The 19,722-nt window shown below is 41.6% G+C and overlaps 3 protein-coding genes across 3 annotated transcripts in view; 2 read left to right on the top strand and 1 right to left on the bottom strand.

Annotated features, from left to right (window-relative positions):
• The first annotated feature begins 968 nt into the window (after positions 1-968).
• Positions 969-6,152, top strand: LOC115785643 (bifunctional methylenetetrahydrofolate dehydrogenase/cyclohydrolase, mitochondrial-like). Its single transcript, XM_030737415.1, has 8 exons — positions 969-1,135; positions 2,828-3,012; positions 3,136-3,258; positions 3,649-3,801; positions 3,891-3,998; positions 4,114-4,206; positions 4,349-4,474; positions 5,457-6,152. The coding sequence occupies exons 1-8, from the start codon at positions 1,053-1,055 to the stop codon at positions 5,603-5,605; spliced, it is 1,020 nt and encodes a 339-aa protein (XP_030593275.1). The 5' UTR covers positions 969-1,052; the 3' UTR covers positions 5,606-6,152.
• Positions 6,153-9,071: 2,919 nt separating this feature from the next.
• Positions 9,072-10,201, top strand: LOC115786089 (ADP-ribosylation factor-like protein 6-interacting protein 4). The gene is made up of 3 exons (XM_030738121.1): positions 9,072-9,260; positions 9,344-9,413; positions 9,497-10,201. The coding sequence occupies exons 1-3, from the start codon at positions 9,145-9,147 to the stop codon at positions 9,551-9,553; spliced, it is 243 nt and encodes an 80-aa protein (XP_030593981.1). The 5' UTR covers positions 9,072-9,144; the 3' UTR covers positions 9,554-10,201.
• Positions 10,202-12,405: 2,204 nt separating this feature from the next.
• LOC115785479 (membrane-associated phosphatidylinositol transfer protein 2-like) overlaps positions 12,406-19,722 on the bottom strand; it is a 41,866-nt gene continuing 34,549 nt past the window's right edge. The window contains 17 exon segments of the mRNA XM_030737146.1: positions 12,406-14,294; positions 14,471-14,516; positions 14,518-14,597; positions 14,760-14,940; positions 15,045-15,194; positions 15,329-15,477; positions 17,001-17,117; positions 17,339-17,455; positions 17,547-17,695; positions 18,200-18,220; positions 18,223-18,255; positions 18,258-18,338; positions 18,341-18,421; positions 18,424-18,456; positions 18,459-18,482; positions 19,391-19,487; positions 19,489-19,556. Coding sequence (XP_030593006.1) covers positions 13,911-14,294; positions 14,471-14,516; positions 14,518-14,597; positions 14,760-14,940; positions 15,045-15,194; positions 15,329-15,477; positions 17,001-17,117; positions 17,339-17,455; positions 17,547-17,695; positions 18,200-18,220; positions 18,223-18,255; positions 18,258-18,338; positions 18,341-18,421; positions 18,424-18,456; positions 18,459-18,482; positions 19,391-19,487; positions 19,489-19,556 — 1,811 coding nt within the window. The 3' untranslated portion in view covers positions 12,406-13,910.

Below are 19,722 nucleotides of genomic sequence, written 5' to 3'. Positions count from 1 at the left end.
AAAAATTGAGTTCTCTTTGTTGAAATCAAGATATAGCGAGCTCCATAATTTCTTGGACTAATGGTACAATTTTGTAATATTGGCTCTGTAAACCATCACAGCTGATTTTAAATCAAACAATGGATATATGATTGAAGTGCACACTTTCAGCTTTAATTTTTCCCCAGTTCATTATATTTTATTTATTTTTCTGTTTATTTTTTTTACTGAGTTAGTTTTGTAAGTAAGAATATTGTTTCAGTTTTTTTTTTTCCTTTTTCAAAACTGTCATTTTATTTTGGCTAGCAGAAGAATTATAGCTGTTTTTATTTTTCAGCCTAGTTTTAGTTAACTATTAAAACCTTGGCGTGTAGTACTGTAGTTCTGAGCACCTTTGAAGTGTCAAAGTTTTAAATGTAGGGCCAGTGTTCACTTTTTCATTTTATTTATTATTGTTTTCATTTCAGTTGAGTCTTACCTTCCAGTGTGGATTTGCTCCTTTCACTTTATTTTTATAGTTTGTAAATGGTTAGTTTTAGTTAAAGTTTTCTTAATTATTATAATACGGAGGGTACATGTCAGAATAGATACTAGAATACAAATACGGCACTTCTTGAAGGTTGCTGACTCACTTGTATACATAACAATTCTCAATAAACATGTCAAAAACATGTTTAGTAGCACCTGGCTGCTGCTTCCTTCAGTCAATTAAAAATGTTTTTACCACATCTAAATTTGGTTTTAAGTTTACTTTAGTTAACTATGAAAACCCTGGTTGTCTAAAGATTAAAACTGTGCAAATGTTAAATAAACAACAACAAAACTTTGGCTCCGCTTATGCACCTCTATGCAGGGCTTTGCTGTGGCTGTAGAATGGGGGGAGCTCGCACAGGCTGTTATCTGCAGCGCAGCCTGCAGGTGGCCGATAGCAGTGACGCAGGCAGCAGGCACGACAGGGGGAGGTGTGTTTAAAGGCTCCCTGCTCCTCTTCCTCCTCCACATCCCTTCTGTCGGAGCGGGGGTTTCGTAACCGGCGCTGTAGCAGTGTTTCCTCTTCCCTCAGCCGGTGAGAAATGGCAGCGCTCAGGACTCTCAGGAAACTGTGCCAACTACACACACAGCACCAAGTCTGTAAACTGCACACGTCCGCCTCGAGGTGAGTCGATCACACATCTGCTGCAGTCTGAATGGGCTTAATGGTTATTTTACGACCTGAGAGGCGCTTTTGTTTCCTCACTCAGTGGGTATGTTTGCTTCTTTTTCTTCTTCTTTTTTTTTTCTGTACGCTTATTTGTTTGTAGGCTTTCGCGTAAGCAGGTGAGGTCGTTGACTTTTATTCTGGTGGTTAATTTTGTTTTATTGTACTAGACGTCCTCGGTTGAGCACATTTTGCAGCGCCCCTAGCGTCGCACCGGTAACATTTGCAGGGATCCGCTGGCTGATGAAATCTGTCCAAGTGTTTGCACCCAGTGGATGGGGTTCAGCTGGAGATCGAGGTGTAGGTCTGTGCACAAGAGGAAAAGTGCACATGCAGTATTGCTGTGTTAATGTGGGTGGGGGCGAATAAATGCTAGAGAAATGCTGCAGCCACCTGTCAGCAGCCGTGCACACTGCACATTTGCATCGTGCAGGTATTTATTGGAAACGTGCTGAGTGCAGCATGACCACCACGACGACTTGCATTTAACTAATGAACTAATTACACACTCTTAAAGCAAAAAAACCAAAAACCCTCCTAAATCTCGTGCTTCTGCACATGATCAGCATGATCCACAAAGGCACAAGACTAATAATTTAAAAGCTGTGTGTGATTATCTTACATCACTGTCTTACGAAATTAGATCTGTTTGAATCACGTTGCCTCAAGTTAATTTTATTTATATACGTGCAGAAAATTTCTGCAAACTCAGCTGCAAGTGTCATGTTATCATGTGCAGAATAAACAATAAAAAGGGGGTGAGTGGAATTGTAAAAAGATTAACATTAGCAGGGGATTTGTTCATTCATTTATAGAGACAATTTTTGTTTTTGTTTTTTTTTTTTTTTTTCCCCCTCGGCCTGTTATGGTATTTGGGCTTTTATTAGACTTGTAATCTTGACACATTGCCTCTTGGACCTGGTACACTGGCCCCATGGACTCACCTCATTCTCCCCAAAACACTCGATACTTCTCCTTTTGATTTTAATTACTTTCGACAGGATAAAAGTGATGATTACATCACTGTCGATGGCTCATTACTCTTCAGTTATTAGCCCCTGCTCTCTGGTTGTCGTTATATAACGGAGAACTATCTTTGACACTTGTGCGATGAGGAAAAAGTGGTGGGGCAGCAGTCTGTACAATCCTGGATAGTGTACATGAGTTTTAACTATTGGATACTGCTGACTGTAACTGATTAGTAGAAGCTCAAAGAAGCTCCCTTTCCTTGAGCAGTTCAGAACAAGTTTTTATTTTCACCTATTGTAACTTATTAAGTGTTCATAGAGCATGTGGCTCAGTTGGGTAGAGGCGCGTTGCGTCTAATTATAGAGGCTAGGACTGGTGCATGGGTTAAGGTTTCTGACCAGTATCAAAAGCCACTTTCAAGCTCTATCAAATACACCATGTCCAGCAGATAAAGAGGTTTTATGTTAGTCCTGAAAATATGATCTTAATAATCAAGCTGAAAGAATTTTGGCTTAGCTTTTGTGCTGCAGTGCAGTCATTTGTGTCTTTTGGGCCAACATTTTTCCATAACACTGTGTACACACCTGTCATTTCTTTGTCTGAATCACAGTACGATTTGAGCTTGTTACTGCCCACTTACCTCATTGTCTCATCTGACCTCTTTGTCACACCGATTCCCAGGCAGGAGGCAGTGGTCATCTCAGGAAAGAAACTCGCACGGCAGATTCGGGATGAGGTCCGGGCTGACGTAGAGGAATGGGTTTCAGCCGGCCACCGAAGACCCCATCTGAGTGTGGTTCTTGTAGGAGACAACCCAGCCAGCCACTCCTATGTCGTGAATAAGGCACGGGCTGCAGCTGATGTGGGTAAGTGTGTGTGTGTGTGTGTGTGGTGGAGGTGCAGAAAGTGCACCCATCATATGTGTGAATGGCAAAACTGCACATATTTGCTTGTGCACTGAGTTGTTTTCACACTTTGACTTCCCACAGGGATCTCAAGTGAGACGATTCTCAAGCATTCAGACATCAGTGAGGAAGAGTTACTGGACTTGATCGACAAACTCAACACAGACCCTCGTGTGGATGGTCTGCTGGTTCAGCTGCCTCTGCCAGGTACAGAACAAACTGGGGAAAGTTGCACAAGCTGAATGAAATTGGGGGAATCCTGCATCGGGAGTCGTGTGTGTGTGTGTGTGTGTGTGTGTGTGTGTGTGTGTGTGTGTGTGTGTGTGTGTGTGTGTGTGTGTGTGTGTGTGTGTGTGTGGTTTAATTCAGCCAAGAAATATCACAACTGTATGCAAGCATTGGTGAGTGTGTGTTTGGAGCGCCTACGTTAGAGCAGAAAACTGCCCACCTGCCTGCTGTCTCTGTTAGTATTTTCTCTAGTGCTGGAGGCAGAACACCCAGAGTTTAAAAGCTTTGATAAGTAGGATTTGACCTTTTGACTGTGAGCAAATGAGTGGATAAAGTTGTTTTGACTGCAGCTCCCCTTTGTTTGGACAGACCACATCGATGAGCGGACGATCTGCAATGCAGTTTCCCCGACCAAGGATGTGGACGGCTTCCACGTAGTTAACGTGGGCCGCATGTGCCTGGATCAGACCACCATGCTCCCTGCCACTCCCTGGGGAGTCTGGGAAATTATTAAACGCACAGGTAACCATAGTGACTGCCTTCTCCCTCTCAGGGTTAAAATGCTTTTGATGAATCTATCTAAATTACTATCCAAATGTTTTGTCTTCCAGGTATTCCTACTTTTGGGAAGAATGTTGTGGTTGCCGGACGCTCCAAGAATGTGGGCATGCCCATCGCCATGTTACTGCACACAGACGGCCGTCACGAGAGGCCCGGAGGTAGGTTAGGATATGTGTGTGCGCATTTTTGGGTGATTAAAACTAAAGTGTGTGTGTGTGTGTGTGTGTTTGTGTGCGCGCGTGCACCCATTAACTCCTCTGTTCTCTGTGGCAGGTGATGCTACAGTCACCATTTCTCACCGTTACACTCCAAAGGATCAACTTCGCCAACACACTAAAATCGCTGACATTATTGTGGCTGCTGCAGGTTTGTTTCTGACTATGACTTAAATGTTTTAGTCCTTTTTGATTTTTGCAGGTTGAATGGTCTAACTGTACTGTGTGTGTGTGTGTGTGTGTGTGTGTGTGTGTGTGTGTGTGTGTGTGTGTGTGTGTTACTGATCTTTCAGGGATTCCAAACCTCATCACTGCCGACATGATCAAAGAAGGTGCAGCAGTGATCGACGTTGGAATAAACAGGGTGCAGGACCCAGTCACTGGAAAGAGCCGGCTGGTTGGGGATGTGGATTTTGAAAGTAAGGCTGCAGAGTGAACATTTCTGAAGATGTCAAAAGTCCAGTAAAACCTCATTGGTACACAGACAAGTTTTGGGTTGTCTCCCATAAAACATTACAGACAACCTTTTTTTTTTTTTTTTTTTTTAAATAAAAACCTTGGTATAAAGTGGAACAATACATAACAACCAATCATATACTGTACACTCACATGTCCGCTTGTACAGGGATGGGTGTGTGCAGCTAAAACAGTTTGTTTTTGTTTTTGTTAATGCCTGAACCAAATCATGTAGCACATTTTGAATGAATAAAAGCTGCTTTTGGCTGCTCACTTATTCATACGGGGTTACCACAGCAGGTAGCTCTGCATGTTTGATTTAACAGTGTTGCTTTGCTGAATGCTCTTCCTGAGGTAACCCCAAAGGGATTTGTCTCCTTCCAAGAGGTGGTCAGGCTGAGATGGTGCAAGGGTTGGTTCTGGCCCTCAAGTCATGTTTTGTCTATGTGTGATCTATAATGGTAATGTATATGTATACATGCATATGTGACATAAAATGTCACATTTCTCCCATATTGGACAGTTGTAAAGAAAACTTCCTGGAATCAGATCCACTCACGTCCAAAATTTGTTCACATCCAATCTGAGCCAAGCATCACTTCTGGTTTTAAAAAAAAAAAAAAAAATTCCCATGCAAACTAATCCTGCTAACAAACCGAACCAGTCACATCACCTCCTTCGTAGAGGAAGGAAAATAATAAATACATGTGCGACAAACTAACAGGTGGCACAGACCTCTGCTGTGCTTCTTGAAAGCTGAACATGATCGTATTCCTGCAGCACATAACTTGGCATTAAGGATTTTGCATTTTACTGGCATTCTATTTATAAAGTGACCTTGTCATTATATAAATACACATGATGATGGTAGGATGACCTGATATCTGGAAAGTCCTAATTGGTGTATGAGGTGTCTAATGTCTTGCCTTTCCTGTCCACATTCAGGTGTGAGACAGAAAGCAGGATTCATCACCCCAGTGCCAGGAGGTGTTGGCCCCATGACTGTGGCGATGTTGATGAAGAACACTATCAAAGCAGCCAAGAATGGCCTTCTGTGTCCCCCACAGAGGATCCGCATGGCTGCAGCATCCTAATTGGACTAGGCTACATCCCAGCAAAAATGACACATTCCACTCCAGCCTACCCTCCACCCTCCCAACACTACCCTCTTATATATAATTTTTTAACTTGGAGCAACCTGACGTGCTCCTCTTGCACATGGACTGGAAAGATGATAGCCTTACGGATCTCTTTCTGCTGACATCGTTCAGCTTTCATGACTGCAAGTCCAGCCATAATTAGACTGTTACAGTCACTGATGCAGCAGCATGTTTAATGTAACAGGATTTTCACTATTTATCATTTGCAATGTGCTAGATTTTAAAGAATATTCAGACATGATGTTATTTATTGCTACAGTGACAATGTTAAAACATGACTGAAAGCAGGTGATGAGGTTTTGGCTTGCCGAGTGATTGAAGCCTTCCTGTTGTTTGTCTTTGTTAGCTTAGAAAGATGTGCAAAGAGTGATAAGGGCTAACATCATCAGGGGCAAGTATGTATATCAGTGTACAAGCTTTAAAGATTCACAATTGCCTTTGAGAAATCTTTGAAATAAATATTGCAAATATCTTCTAATGATCACGTTTTTGTTGTTTCTCAAAAGATCACCTTATTTATTTTAAACTTCATCTGATAAATGGTAGTTTTTCTGTAGCTAGTGTTGACCTTGAAATTGATGGGTAGTAAAGGTTGTTTGAGTTCAGTGAGTTTGGCATTAATCTCTGTCTCAGATTAACTGAATATGCCCAAAAAGTAGTTTTAAAAAAAGTTGAAAGTTTGAAGTCAGGAGATTTGCACACTAAACTTTCAACACTGGATTTTCTTTAGTTTGATTCAGGCTAAATTTGAAAACAAAAGGACAACAATGACCCTCCTGATTAAAATAGGAAGCATACACTTTTCAGACACTTTATTAGGTACACCTTGTGGTCTTCTGCTGCTGTAGCCCATCTGCTTCAAGTTTTGACATGCTGTGCATTCAGAGATGTTTTTCTTCGCACACCTTGGTTATAATGAGTGGTTATTTGAGTTACTGTTGCCTTCCTATCAGCTCAAACCAGTCTGGCCATTCTCCTCTGACCTGTGGCATCAACAAGGCATTTTCACTGAATGCTGCCATGTTATTGGCTGAGTAGATATTTACATTTATGCATGTATACTGTATACATTACCATTAACATGACTTGAGGGCCAGAATCACCCTTACAACCGTCTCAGCCTGACCCGCACACCTGTGATTAACCACAACACATTTATGCTAAAGCTAACAATAAATAAATGCTTGGTGTCAGTACATCAGGTTGACACAACAAAGTCCCTGTTCAACTGATTGTTAGTGCACAGTTTTATTACATCAGTTTTCTCTATTTTACTTCACATTTACAACATGTCACAGTAAGTGTACACATTCATTGACAGTTTTCATTAATCATTGTGTTTTTTGGCACTAAATTGTTTATTATTTTAGAATATTCCACCAGGCCCTCCTACATAATCAACACAATCACATAAACCAACTAAAACTTCAATCTAAAATAAAAATAAATGTATTTATCCAGACTGGGATGTGTAGATGACAGTGAGTCTATTACCTTTGTCTAGTAACAATAATAACATTATCTGGTATAGCTAACTAAATATCTGATTAAAACTACAACGCTCGTGCCTCGGAAGTAGGAACTAAGAACCTTAATCCTAGAAGGCGACGGAAGGATTGACGGGCACACTTCGGTCGGTGAGCTATGGATCGCAGAATCATCGGAGAGAGTTTCCAGAGAGAAAAAACACGAGAAGAAGAAAAAACGGAGACGATCTTCCTCCTCTTTCTTCTTCCTCCACATCATCATCATCATCGGCTTCCTCGTCCAGCAGCAGAGGCAGAGAAGAAACATCGCGCAGGCGTAAAGGTTGGAGCATGTCATGTTAGCCTTAACAGGAAAGTCAGCCTCATCGTTAGTTACCTTCTCTGTTTCTCGTTTCCCCCCCAGATGAAAACACAAAGTAAGAAGCGCAGAAGGCACTCGTCCTCTTCTTCATCATCTTCTTCTTCTTCGTCCTTCCTCCTCCTCCTCGTCATTGACCAGAAGACAAAGAAGAGCAAAGCCAAGAAAAGAAGAAGAAGCAGCTGAAGGAGAAGAAGAAGAAGGCGAAGTTGAAGACAGCAGTTGAAGGAGAAGAAGTTGAAGAAGAGAAAGGAGAAGAAGCTGAAGAAGACGAGGTGAAGCTGAGTCCAGCAGAGAAACCTCCATCCTACCTGGGATGTGGCAAACTGAGAGGGGGCTGTGGAGCTCGGACCAGTGGGACAACACACACACACACACACACACTTCATTTTAATGCATCAGCTGGCCCCTCCATGAGCCTGGTTCTGCTGAAGGTTTCTTCTCCTGTTAAAGGGGAGATTTTCTTTTTTCCCACTTTTGCCAAGTGCTTGCTCACTGGGGGTCATGTGATTGTTGGGGGTTCTTTCAATTATTGTAGGGTCTTTACCTTACAATATAAGCACCTTGAGTGGCTTGTTGTTGTCAATTGGCACTATATAAATACAGCAAATTACAATATAAAGTGCATTGAGGTGACTGTTTGATTTGGCGCTAAATAAATAAAGTTGAATAGAATATTTGATTAATTAAGAAGCTTTTGAAACATGATATATTTTTTTATTTTTATTTTAGTTCAAAAAGACCATGTCTAGGGTGTACTTCGCCTCTTACCCTATGGTGGCTGGGATAGGCTCCAGGCCCCCAGCCACGTGTTGCCTCCACCTTGCCCAATCCTGATATTAACCCTGATAACATTATCTGGTTATTTTCCCCTTCTTTCTTTTCTTAAAAGCACTGTTGCTCAGAAAATTGAATTTAAGTTTGACAAACAAATTGACTCGTGGTTAAAAATAGCTTTTTCCATGTCTGCTCCATATCAAAGTGAAGTCTTTTTCTTCTGTGAGAGATCATTAAATTGTCATTCATGCCCTCGTTTCCTCCTGCTTGGACTACTGCAGTTCACCTTTTACACTGGTTTCAGTCAGTCCTCTCTGTGCCGTCTCCAGCTTGTTCAAAATGCTGCTGTTTCGGCTCCTCGCAGGCACCCGAAAAACAGATCATATTACACCCGTTTTAGCTTCTCTCCACTGGTTGTCAGTGAGGTTTAGAATCAATTTCAAGATCCTCCTGTTAGGAAGGTTTAGCTCCTTCCTACACCCACATTTATCTTCCAGATCCCTCCTGTCAGCTGATCAGATGCTTCTGTCCCCCACTCAGAGTCTCAGAATAGACCGTGTGTTCTGTTTTGCCCCCAAACTGTGGAACAGTATTCCCCTCACAATCAAATCTGCTCCCTCCACTGAGTCTTTTAAAACTACACTCAACTGATTTTCACTCACTGGCATTTGAGTCTGTTTCATTGTCTCCTGTGCCTTTTTTTCCAGCCATGACTGTATATGTTAGCTAACATGCATTTTACTTTTTTCGTTTTAATCTACTCATGTTGGTTTTTTTTTTGGTCCATCCTACCTTCTTGTTCAGCAGTTTGGTAAGCAAAAGTTTTTTAAGTGTGCTTTATAAATCCAGTCATGACAGATGAGCAGAAGGCTCGGCTGTCCACTAAGAGGCCCCTCACCAAAGAGGAGTATGAAGCCAGGCAGAGCGTGATCCGTAAGGTGGTGGACCCTGAAACGGGGAGGACGAGGTGAGTGTGCTGCATGACTGGAGTTTAGAAGAATTCACCCACAATGTTAAAATTAGTGACTTTTTTTTTCTGCTTTCTTACAGACTGGTGAGAGGAGAGGGAGAGATCATAGAGGAGATAGTCAGCCGGGAGAAACACAAAGAGATCAACAAGGTATAACAGAAACCTTTTCAGCTACAACTGCAATAATGCGCTGTTATAATTTAGTTCACACTGAGCCTCTATTCATCCCACAGCAAGCTACAAAGGGAGACGGGGACGCTTTTCAGAGAAAATTGGGAATCAACAGGTAGAAGATAACATCCCGTTCAGCTTTCTCAACCTGAGTACACCTTCACTAAACCGAAATGACAGACTGCTGAAAGTAACAAATATTGAACAAAATGTATTTCTAGGGTGCATTTTATATCAGATGCCAATGATGCAAAAATAATACTGTGATGGTCTCTTGAGGTACACAAGGTAGAAGTCATTATGTTGTTGTTTTTGTCATCTTACATCTGTGCTGATCAGACTGATGTGCATTGCTGTGCAGAACACTCACATGTGAGACTGGATGTAAACAATAATGGTGCCCCTCCCCCCCCCGAGCCGAGCTGTAATGGTTGGCAGATGTAGTTGAGTAGACAGAAAATTGTGCCTACATGAAACTGCTGACAAGGATGTTATTTGTATCCTGTTTTTGAAAATCTTTAATTTCTATGAAAAGACATTGCTACTGATTTTTTTTTTGTTTTTTGTTTAATACTTTGAGCATCTAAAGCAAGTGTCATTTAGTTCCATTATTATATTCCATTTATTGTGCAAGAAAAGCATCTTAAAATCTCTAAAACTTTGCTTTGAGTAAGGATTAATCCCGGATAAACGTTCAATTCAAGCTCTGTCTCAAATTTTGTTTTACTTTGATTTCTCTAAATAAAACTTAATTTCCTTGTAAATAATAAAGTGTCAGTTCAGTAGTTCCTGCTCTCTGAAGAATCCATGCTTGTTTCCACTGAGTGTGAAAAAAAGCCCAAATTACACAGTATTTCTTTATATGTTCTTTATACACTGTACATAAAAACACAAGGGAATGGATAAAATGTAGTTATCCAAAACCTACAAGAATACACACCCTGTACAGTTAAAATATTTTCCAAGCATGATATTATGTTGCACATATACAGCCTCTGAATGATAACCGTTTGAGTCATTGCAGGACCCGGGGAACAGAGTCAGCGGTGGATTGCCTAATGTCGGTGAATTATGTCCCCCACGTTTCTCCTTTTGTAAATTTCCTTTGAAAGGTAAAACAAACCGAAGCCCTGTTAAGAAAATATGGCTTCCGCCTTTTCCCACGAAGCAACACGAACAGCGTCCTTCACTGTGAAGTCTGTTCGGGCGTGAGCGGCGCTCATCCTCGGCCTTGCCACGCAATGGTCAATGTAAGGCAGAAAAGGGGAAATGTAAGGCCTCTGGTAACGTGTCAGTAGCAGAATCAAAGCGATTGTCTGCCCAGAGGTTACAAAACTTTACAGATCACTGCGTCGTCGTATCACTGGATTTTTATATCCAGGCATTTCAGATCAGGGAGTATGGTTCAGTAGTTGCCAGTGTTAAATGAGTGCATGTTTTCCAGCATTGACTGTCTTTTTTTTTTTTTTTTTTTTTTAATTACAGTGAATGTACAAAGAGCTATTCTTTAACCAGCAGCTTTCTTAAGAGTTATGGCTTTAAGCCGAATCTTGTCAAGGTCAAAATGCAGAGGGACGGCAGTACAGCATGATTCACACCGTCCTTAACCAGGATGACAAAAATAAAAAAATCAAGTGCTGCCTAAGAGTTTACAGGTGTCTTTGAACTAGGATATCTTATGTTGTCTATTGAAATCTGAAGTGGATGAAATATTAGAAACACATCTCAGCACAATACAATTCAACAGCATCACAAAGTGCAGCCTTTAGAGGCTGCACTTTAATTTAAGAGAACACCTCTGGAGAGGGCCAACAAAAACTGAACATTACATCCTCAGTAAAAGTGGCATTTATTGCAGGAGAGCTGCATTAAACCAAAAATTTAAATTTTTTGTAGACAGGCTGACTATTAAGTGTGTTTGTCTAGATGCCCATAATCTGAAATGGAAACATCAACAAAAAAACAAAGACTGAGCGTGTCTTTCTGCAGGAGAAAACCGACTGTGATATTCCAACCCGCTATCAGGTCAGCGGCATTTTGTAAAACTTTGAGCAGTGCCGGGTTAAGGTGAGTTACCCTCTGCAGTTTGACATCTGTATACTATGTGCCTGTTCAACTGATTGTCAATGCACTGTGACGTGTTTCCTCAACAGTCTGTTAGATCTGGTGGTGCTACTTGGTAATATTGCACATGCCCCTTTACGTCTGAGCCCATATTGGTCCACTGCAGTCAGCTCTGTCTGTACATTGCCTACTAAAAGGTACAAATAAATGTAATTTGAATGAATAAATCACAAAATCTTTACCAGCTTTATAAAATAAATGGCCAGTGGCATAAAGCAAAAAAATCTTAGCTCTGTGTTCCTACTTTCAACAGCGTATCATACAGGATTTACAGTTTGCGCATTTCTTCTACAAGGTGCAGCAACACAGAGAAAGAGACCTTAACCTAAGGAGGATTATCTATGAGAACATTCAACACCTCATTTACAGCTCGGGGATAACCAGAAAGAAGCCATATCCCGAATTTTCCCAAAATAGTTCATAACAAACGTACAATATTTGACACAAGTTCGGTTGATACAACTCTGGTGATCTGCAAGAAAAAAAAAAAAAAAATACAATACTGTGCCAGGCAAAGACCTCTGAGGTTTGGCTGCTGCAACTGAAGTTTGAAGAAAAAAAATATACACATCATAGCGAAAGTAATTGTAAAACACATTTCGTCACAAAAATCCATACATTTTTAAATTTCTATAGTCTTAAATAACAATAAGTATCATCAATCAAAGTATATCCTGAATGAAGTGGTTTTTACCCCCAGAGTAAAGAAGACACTTGAAACTGGTCTTCAGTGGACCAGATACCAGATCTGCACTGTAATGTAACAATTATATACAAGCCTTTATAAGGCATTCAACTACATACTTACACAATCTACTCCATTTATTTATTTTTTTTTACACAGGAGATCCCTCCATTCCTCTGCATTCACACAGCATATCCTTCTGTACGGTTTACTTTGGCACTTTCCCTTATAGTACTACTTTTCCCTATAGTGGAACTGTACATGACTTTTTCAGGAGGGTGCAGCAGCGTGGTATGGAGTGATGTGTGAAACCCAGGAACAGTTTCAGCTGCAGCCACAGTTAAAGGGTAATTAAGCAGTTAGCTTTGATTTATGTTGGAATTATAGTATAAATTCCATTCTGTTCATTATGAATTATCATATCTTCTGTTTGTATGTTTTTATAAGTTGTTTTATGTACATATTATACTGTTGTTTTTATGTTTGAAATGGAAACACGTGGTGACATTTCTTAAAGAGGAAGTTGTAGTTACCTGCAGGCTGTTTCAAGCCTACAGAACACACATAGGATACGTGTCTCATGTACGCCATGTTACGTATGCACATTCCACAGTATACTTACTACCATATATGGTAAGCAAGAAGCCGAGAATGTTGTTTATTACATGCTGTAAACTAAGTTTGGTGTAACCCACGTGATCTTATTGTGAAAGTCTGAATAAAACGCTGCGCAGGAAGTTGTCCTGCGGGACAGATAACTTCCGCTCAGCTGAGAGCTGAACTAAAGGAATGGATCTCTCCTCCTTGTGCAAGTTTGGAAAGAGTTGTGTGTTCTCTGAGTTTATTAAAATGATCTGAACCTATCAATTTACATGATTCTTCATGTCTAAGGGGTGAGGAGAAAACAAGCTAAACTGGACTGTAACAATATCAAATCCATGCTTTTTGTAAAGCTATGGATCAGTTCTGTTCCAAAACAATGTTTGGTCTTCCTTTAAAAAAAAATAAAAATAACAAAGATTCATTTTGGCTTCTTGACTGTTTCTTTGTTTAGACTAAAATAGCAACACACCGAGTCCAACTTCACCCGATTCTCAGCTCCGCTCTCTGACTCTTACATACCTGATTATCTCATAAAAAGGACAAAGCTTTAAAACTGCTATACACAAAGTTTGTCTCTGTAGTAATTGTTGTGCTTGCATTGGCCACATTAGTTGTTTACAGCGGCTACTGTAACAACTCTGTGTTGTTTGCATGGGGGTGCTTATATGCGTAACTGTCTCCAATGTAAAAGCCTGCTGGAGGCGCAAAACTGACCTTGTAATCAAGACTAATAAATATTTAATAAACAGTACAAACAGCCTGGATCCCTACAGTATTAGCTTTATTTGGTTGTGTGCATTTTCCCGTCTTAGGACAATGCTTCTTGAAATGTTGATCTGTTTGATAATGAATCTTGCCACATCCTCTGCCTATAAATATTTGTGTTGAATGTGACTGGTATTAGTTTTTATAAAGAGTCGTTTGTAGCACCTGATTTTCCTTGTAGTATTTACGTATCTGGTGCAAGCCAACCTCTTCTCACTGCATTTATATTCACGTCATGTGTCTCTTACTCAGCACTGCATCTGCAAGCCTCTCCCAAACCTTGGATTGTCTCTCTAGTTTCATTTTGAGCTGAAAACTCCTGGTTCCAGCTTGGTGCTGCTGCTGCGACCCCAGCAGGTGGCTGTGATGCTCATGCTGCGCTGGGTCCCTCCCTGGCTGTGGCTGTGAGCGCGCTCCAGCCGCTCCCGTTCCAGCCGCTCGCTGTCTGACTGGCTCTGTGTGCGCTCTGGCCTGTTGTGGATGTTGCCTGTCGGGGAGCTGGGGGCTGGCTGAGAGGAGATGGTGCGCAACAGGTGGTTCCTCTTCCTCAAGAAGTCACTGTTTGCTCCCAAGCCAAAGCTGCCTTTGCGTAGCACCATGCGTGCACTGCTGGACTTGGCTGGCCGAGAGCGATGGTTGTACTCCAGCTGGGAAAGATGAGCTGCATATCCCTCTGTGATAAACTGTCGAAGGATCAGAGAAACAACTGTCAGCTAAAAAAGCAACGCAGGAGCGTCAGAGAGCATATTTTAAATGAAATTTCATGGGAACTTGAGCATTTACTTTAGTGTTTTTCAAATGTAATAAGAGACTATTAACAAGATCTTTCCTCAGGGTATGTAGAAAGTGAAAATGACACCTGGCACTGGTGCTGCATCTTCTTAGAAGGTCTACCAACAATATATTTGAGAAGAAGGGAGGCCAATGGAGGTATAGACTGAGATGTCTTTGGTTGATCCATAGCCAGCAAAAATCTTCATGTGTGCCTGAAAAAGGAATGAAGATGCGAAATGTTGAGTGCTGGTTTCTTCTAAACAAACAGTAGAATTAAAAAAAAAAATAGTAACTAGTAAATAGTGTCAGCAGTTGTTGCTTCTGTTTTCTCACATAAAACACAAACTGCCCCCCCCTCCCGTCCCCACTCTGACCTCTGTCAAAGTCTTGAGGAAGTTCGCCTTGTGCCTGAGCGGGTCGTGGACCAGGCCATCACAAAAGGAGACAATGCCATGAGGAAAGTTGTGCTGAGACAACCAGGCCACTACCCGCTGCTTTTGCATGTCTGGCCGTCCGGTTACATAGATGATCAAATAGCCTAAATCCTGCCAGTGCCTGAAATAAGGAGAAACAGCAGAACATACCAAGACTTAAAGTTCTGAGAGTCTGAGAGAAAATCATTGAAACCAAAAAACAGGAGAGGGAGAGCAGCTAGCTACCTGACAACATCCACAGCTCCGGCCCGCACTTTGGGATCGCTGCCCATGATTGAAACGCTGGCAGCAAATGAACCATCAATGCTGAAAACTACAAACTCCGTGCCACGTGGAACAACTGTCAAGTAGCTGTCAGCAAATGTGTGGTCACCCCTGGGGAGTAAATAGAATAGAGTCAGAAAATGAAGATAAAAAGATAAATGCAATTGAGACACAATAAAGCGTGCTAAAAAAAAAAGAAATGCAACTCATGTTCTCGAAAAAATGTGCATGAAGGCTAATCTCACCTGACTACCATTTTAACTGGGTAGACTCCGATTCCCAGCCGCTTGTCCTCTGGGATCACAAAGGACACGCGGCCACTGCTGTTGGTCACCTCGGTGTTGAAGAACACCCATTCTCCCGATGGAGGCTGAGTCATAATGTGGAGGTCAACCTGTGCAGCAATGGAAAAGAAGGAAAAGCATTTCAATACTGTCACGGCCCCTCCTCTGACCTGCAGGGGCGGTGCTTCCTGCAGGCAGAGGTGGGCCTTGAGTAATTGGAGCCACCTGGGCTCACTAATATAAGCAGGGCTCCACTAATTATTCTCCCCTCTCTGCTCCTCCAGGTAATTTTGGTTTGTCTTTGGTTCTGGTTTGGTTTTGGGTTGCAGTATTCATTCAGCTTTCCACATACATGTCCATGAACTCATACATTGCATACACTGACCATAATGACATACTCACATCTCATATTTATCTTTCCTTTGGTTTTGCTTAAGTTTCAATAAAACGAATTTGTTGGCCTATACCTTTGTCTCCCCTCATTCTTTGTTACGGGCCGTGAGCCAGCCTGTGACAATACAACCTGAATGACAGTCACATGGCAGTTCATGATCCTCCATAATTCACTGGTTATGGTGAGAAGTGCAGAACTAAGCTATTAATCAATGGTTGGCTGTATTGCAAAAGGATCATTCCATCTCAAATAATCAGATTTTTAAAACATTTTCTGCTCAACCACTTCTAGCCTGAAAATTTTATGGCTTAAAATTTGGACATATATAATGATCGCTGTGAAATAGTATAGACTTAACATATTTTAAACTTAACCTGAATTACCAGACTCCAGGGCGATGTGCGTGCCAACAAAGCGGGTCTCAAAAATGAAAAATATGCACATATATTTAACAAAATGATTTTCTCAGTTTTAGAGTATCATCAGGAAACTCCAGAGTATTGTTCTATTTGTATCAGACTATGTACTGATATTTATAATTTTTGTGGTACAACTTGTCATATTTCCTCAATGCAGCAGGAAAACTGAATGAAAATAACATTTTCTACATTTTTGTGACTAAAAATTTCATGTTAAAAAGTATTCTACATGTTTCATTTTGCATTATTGTAAAATACAGCTGTATACCATTCAGAAATGTCACTGTCTTTTGCAATATCAATTTTTTTATTAGTGTATGCTCAAATATGGAACGATACGGGACAGCTTTAATTTTCTTCATATTTAAACTGGTTAATACTAAGATATCTTTTAAATTTATTTGTCCCAAATCGCATATCCTGATTCACTTTTATGGCAGTGAAAAAAAAAGACATGCTGGAACTTACTGGGTTGATGAACCAGTTTTAAACAAATATATATTGAAAATTATGAAGCTAAATTTTTCCAGCAATCATTATTTGTACCCAAACTTTGGACCATAAAAGTTTTAGGCATATCGGAGCTGGCTGAGCAGAAGGCCACAATGATTTAAGATGGAATGACCCACAAACTAACGAGAACTAAAATCCACTGAGAAAGTTATCTGGTTTAACCAGTACACTCGGTGTGGTAGTGATTCTGGAGGAATGGGTGGATGCCTTTAGGCCGATGAGCTAAAAATGAGCTCAAACACAAATTTCCCAAGTGCCCCTAACACCAGGCTATGTGCTGCATTGCTAAAGAAAAAGCCATGTGCACCTTCTCCCCGGCCAAAGTGACCATGTCCAGAGGGCCGTACATGAAGCGGCCTGTCAGGACCTGCTGGCTGTCTTCGGTGAAGACGGCGTCGTTCACTCGGTGGTTGGCGGTCACATTCTGTCAAAGGAGGGAAAGAAGGGAAACATGATGTGTTGTTGCCTGTTTATTTAAACAAAAATAAGTTACAAATGCTGACAACTCTCTCCACAGTTGGTTCTGTTGAACCATTTTTTTCTTTTTTTAAATATTGGTTGGAACTATAAGAAAAAAACAAAACAACACATCATAGTGCAGAAGAGTGAGCTTTAAACTGCTCTGAAACTGGCTTTGTTGCCCACCCTGATCTTCACATGAGTCCTCTTGCGCAGCCATTTTTCCCGAGGTTTAGAGGGAGTGAATTCAGACACTTCTTTCCCATCGAGCTCCAGAATGCTTGAGTTTTCATGCCTCATGACCTAAACAGAGACATTTCAATGATTCATATCGAGTATGCCCGAATAAGTCCTAAAACTTTTCAGGCTTTTATGGCATGAAATGCTTACTCACCTGCCTCAGGAGAAAAGACACAACATCAGTAGATTCCCAGTATGATGCGTGGAACAGGTGTGGTAAAGCCACTGTGGGGAAAGCCGTTAGGGCATCGGGGCAGTACAGGGCAAAGTCCAGCCGCTTTGTGCCCCACCAGCGTGCTGCAACTGCGATGGGAATGGAGTGAATAAGGTACATAGATGTAAGATGAAACTGTAAGAGTCAGTGTGAGGTATGTGATGCCACAGAAAGGTGCAACACCCCTGATCTTATAGCAAAAAGTTGATTTCAATCTTCAGACAAACTCATCACCAATCCCAGCAGTTCTTCAGCTACAGGAGGGAAAGGAAGGAGTTTATAATAGTTATTATCAGGAAAAGGTGCCAAGAACAAGAACTGATGAGCAGATGAAGATGGTTAGTTATGTTAGTCTGTGCATGAAAAAAGATGGATGATTTAAAAAGCCCCAGCAAGATCTAGATTTATGGATTACCCCTTGTCAGTGCAAGTGATTGCACCCAAATCCTTCTGAATTAAATTTTGGAAAAAGGAGGCAAAGAGGCTTTTCGGAAGAGCAGCAATGAGTCTTTCGACTGTGGCACAGTACAGAGCAGCACACAGAAAAGACCCGTAACCTCACACTTCAGTAGCCCCCTCCCTTAGAAAAATACCTTGGTCCACTTCAGCCTGGAGTCCAGTGAGACCAGAACAGATATAGCAAAGTCCAGCCTGCTCGACAGTTCTCGTACTGGCCAATGGGACTCAGACCTTCACTAGAGTCTGTCTCATCGTCCAGCTCTCTACTGCAGATGCATCAGAGGATCCTGTGATCTGGCCAGCCTCTCTGTCCTTACAGGGCTTGGGAAGACTTTTCAGGAAGAATTTGTTGTGGGTGATAGGGCGAGTTGGGACAAAAAACTGAATTTTTGGATTGGTTAAATTGGTTTGATTCAGCTATGGGGAGAGAAAAAAAACAAAAAAACAAAGAGAAAGAAATCATATGACAAAATGGATGCAAATTCACATGTGACAGATTGACAGCTTGGATAGTTTGCAGAGTGGTGTTAGATTGCACCCCTAAGCTGCTTTAAAAAAAGAGCGGTGATTGTATAAGCTGAAAGATAAGCGTTAGGAAAAGTTCAGGGAATGGGCAGGGTGATGCTGTTGAAGATCATCTCCTGTACTGCTGATGCAGAACAGAAACATATTGTAATCAAGCATATTTCCAGGGTTGTACTGTGGGTGGCCAACAGCAGTGTTTAGAACAGTAATGTGAGGCACAAATAAATGTTCTGGTAACAGAAGTGAAAGGGTGAGAGGGAGGAGGGATTCAAAGGACATTCAAACAAAGAGGAAACAGTACTGTTATCTCAGCAGACACTGCAATAGGGAGTCGACAATTGCAGGAATGGCTGAGGAAGGCAGGTGTCTACATGCATTGCTGCATTAGATAAATGCAGCACTCGTTTATGCATTACATTTAGACAGTGAGTAAGAGAGACAGACAGTGGAAAGTGGCTCTAAGCGGGTTTCTTCTCCAGGACTCTGATCTTGTCTTTATCATTTTAACAGGAAATGGATAAATCACCTTGCACGAATCTCACTACAATCCAAAATCTGGCAAAGCAGAAAGAGAAAAAGGAGCGGGACACTTATGTGGCTGACTAGACTGCTTCTGCTGGATAGCAGGGTTGTATATAGTCAGAGTAAATGATGTTGGAGGGCTGGAAAGAGAAACTTGGATAGAAAAGTAGAGAAAAGTTGGGCTGAATGTGAGAGAAAGTGGGAGAATAACTAGGAAAGTGTTTGTGTGAGTGGAAGGAAGCGAGAAAGAGAGACTGTTCGGTATTGAGAACACTTACTGTTGGCTATGTTGGTGGCAGTGTAACTGTCTGCCATTCCTGAGACCTGGCTGGCAATGCTGACCTCACTGGCCCTCCGCTGGCCCCGGGAGAGGGGGGCCCGTTACGGGGGATGAGGGGTACGAACTGTCCATGAAGACACCACCATGAGACTGAACAACATCCGCTATTGAGCCCAAAAAGGAGATCCCATTAGACAGAGACACAGGTAAGGGGAACTCACGGTGAATGGAGGGGGGGGGTGTTAGAGCAGCAGCAGAGGAAATGTTGACCGCAGGGCAGCGAAGCCCAGGCCACATTTCTTCACCGACCACAACACATGACTGGTAAAT

This window comes from Archocentrus centrarchus, chromosome 9 (genome assembly GCF_007364275.1).
Source record: "Archocentrus centrarchus isolate MPI-CPG fArcCen1 chromosome 9, fArcCen1, whole genome shotgun sequence".
Taxonomy (NCBI): domain Eukaryota; kingdom Metazoa; phylum Chordata; class Actinopteri; order Cichliformes; family Cichlidae; genus Archocentrus; species Archocentrus centrarchus.
The sequence above is the reverse complement of the archived record's forward strand: the minus strand, read 5'-3'. Positions and strand labels throughout refer to the sequence as shown.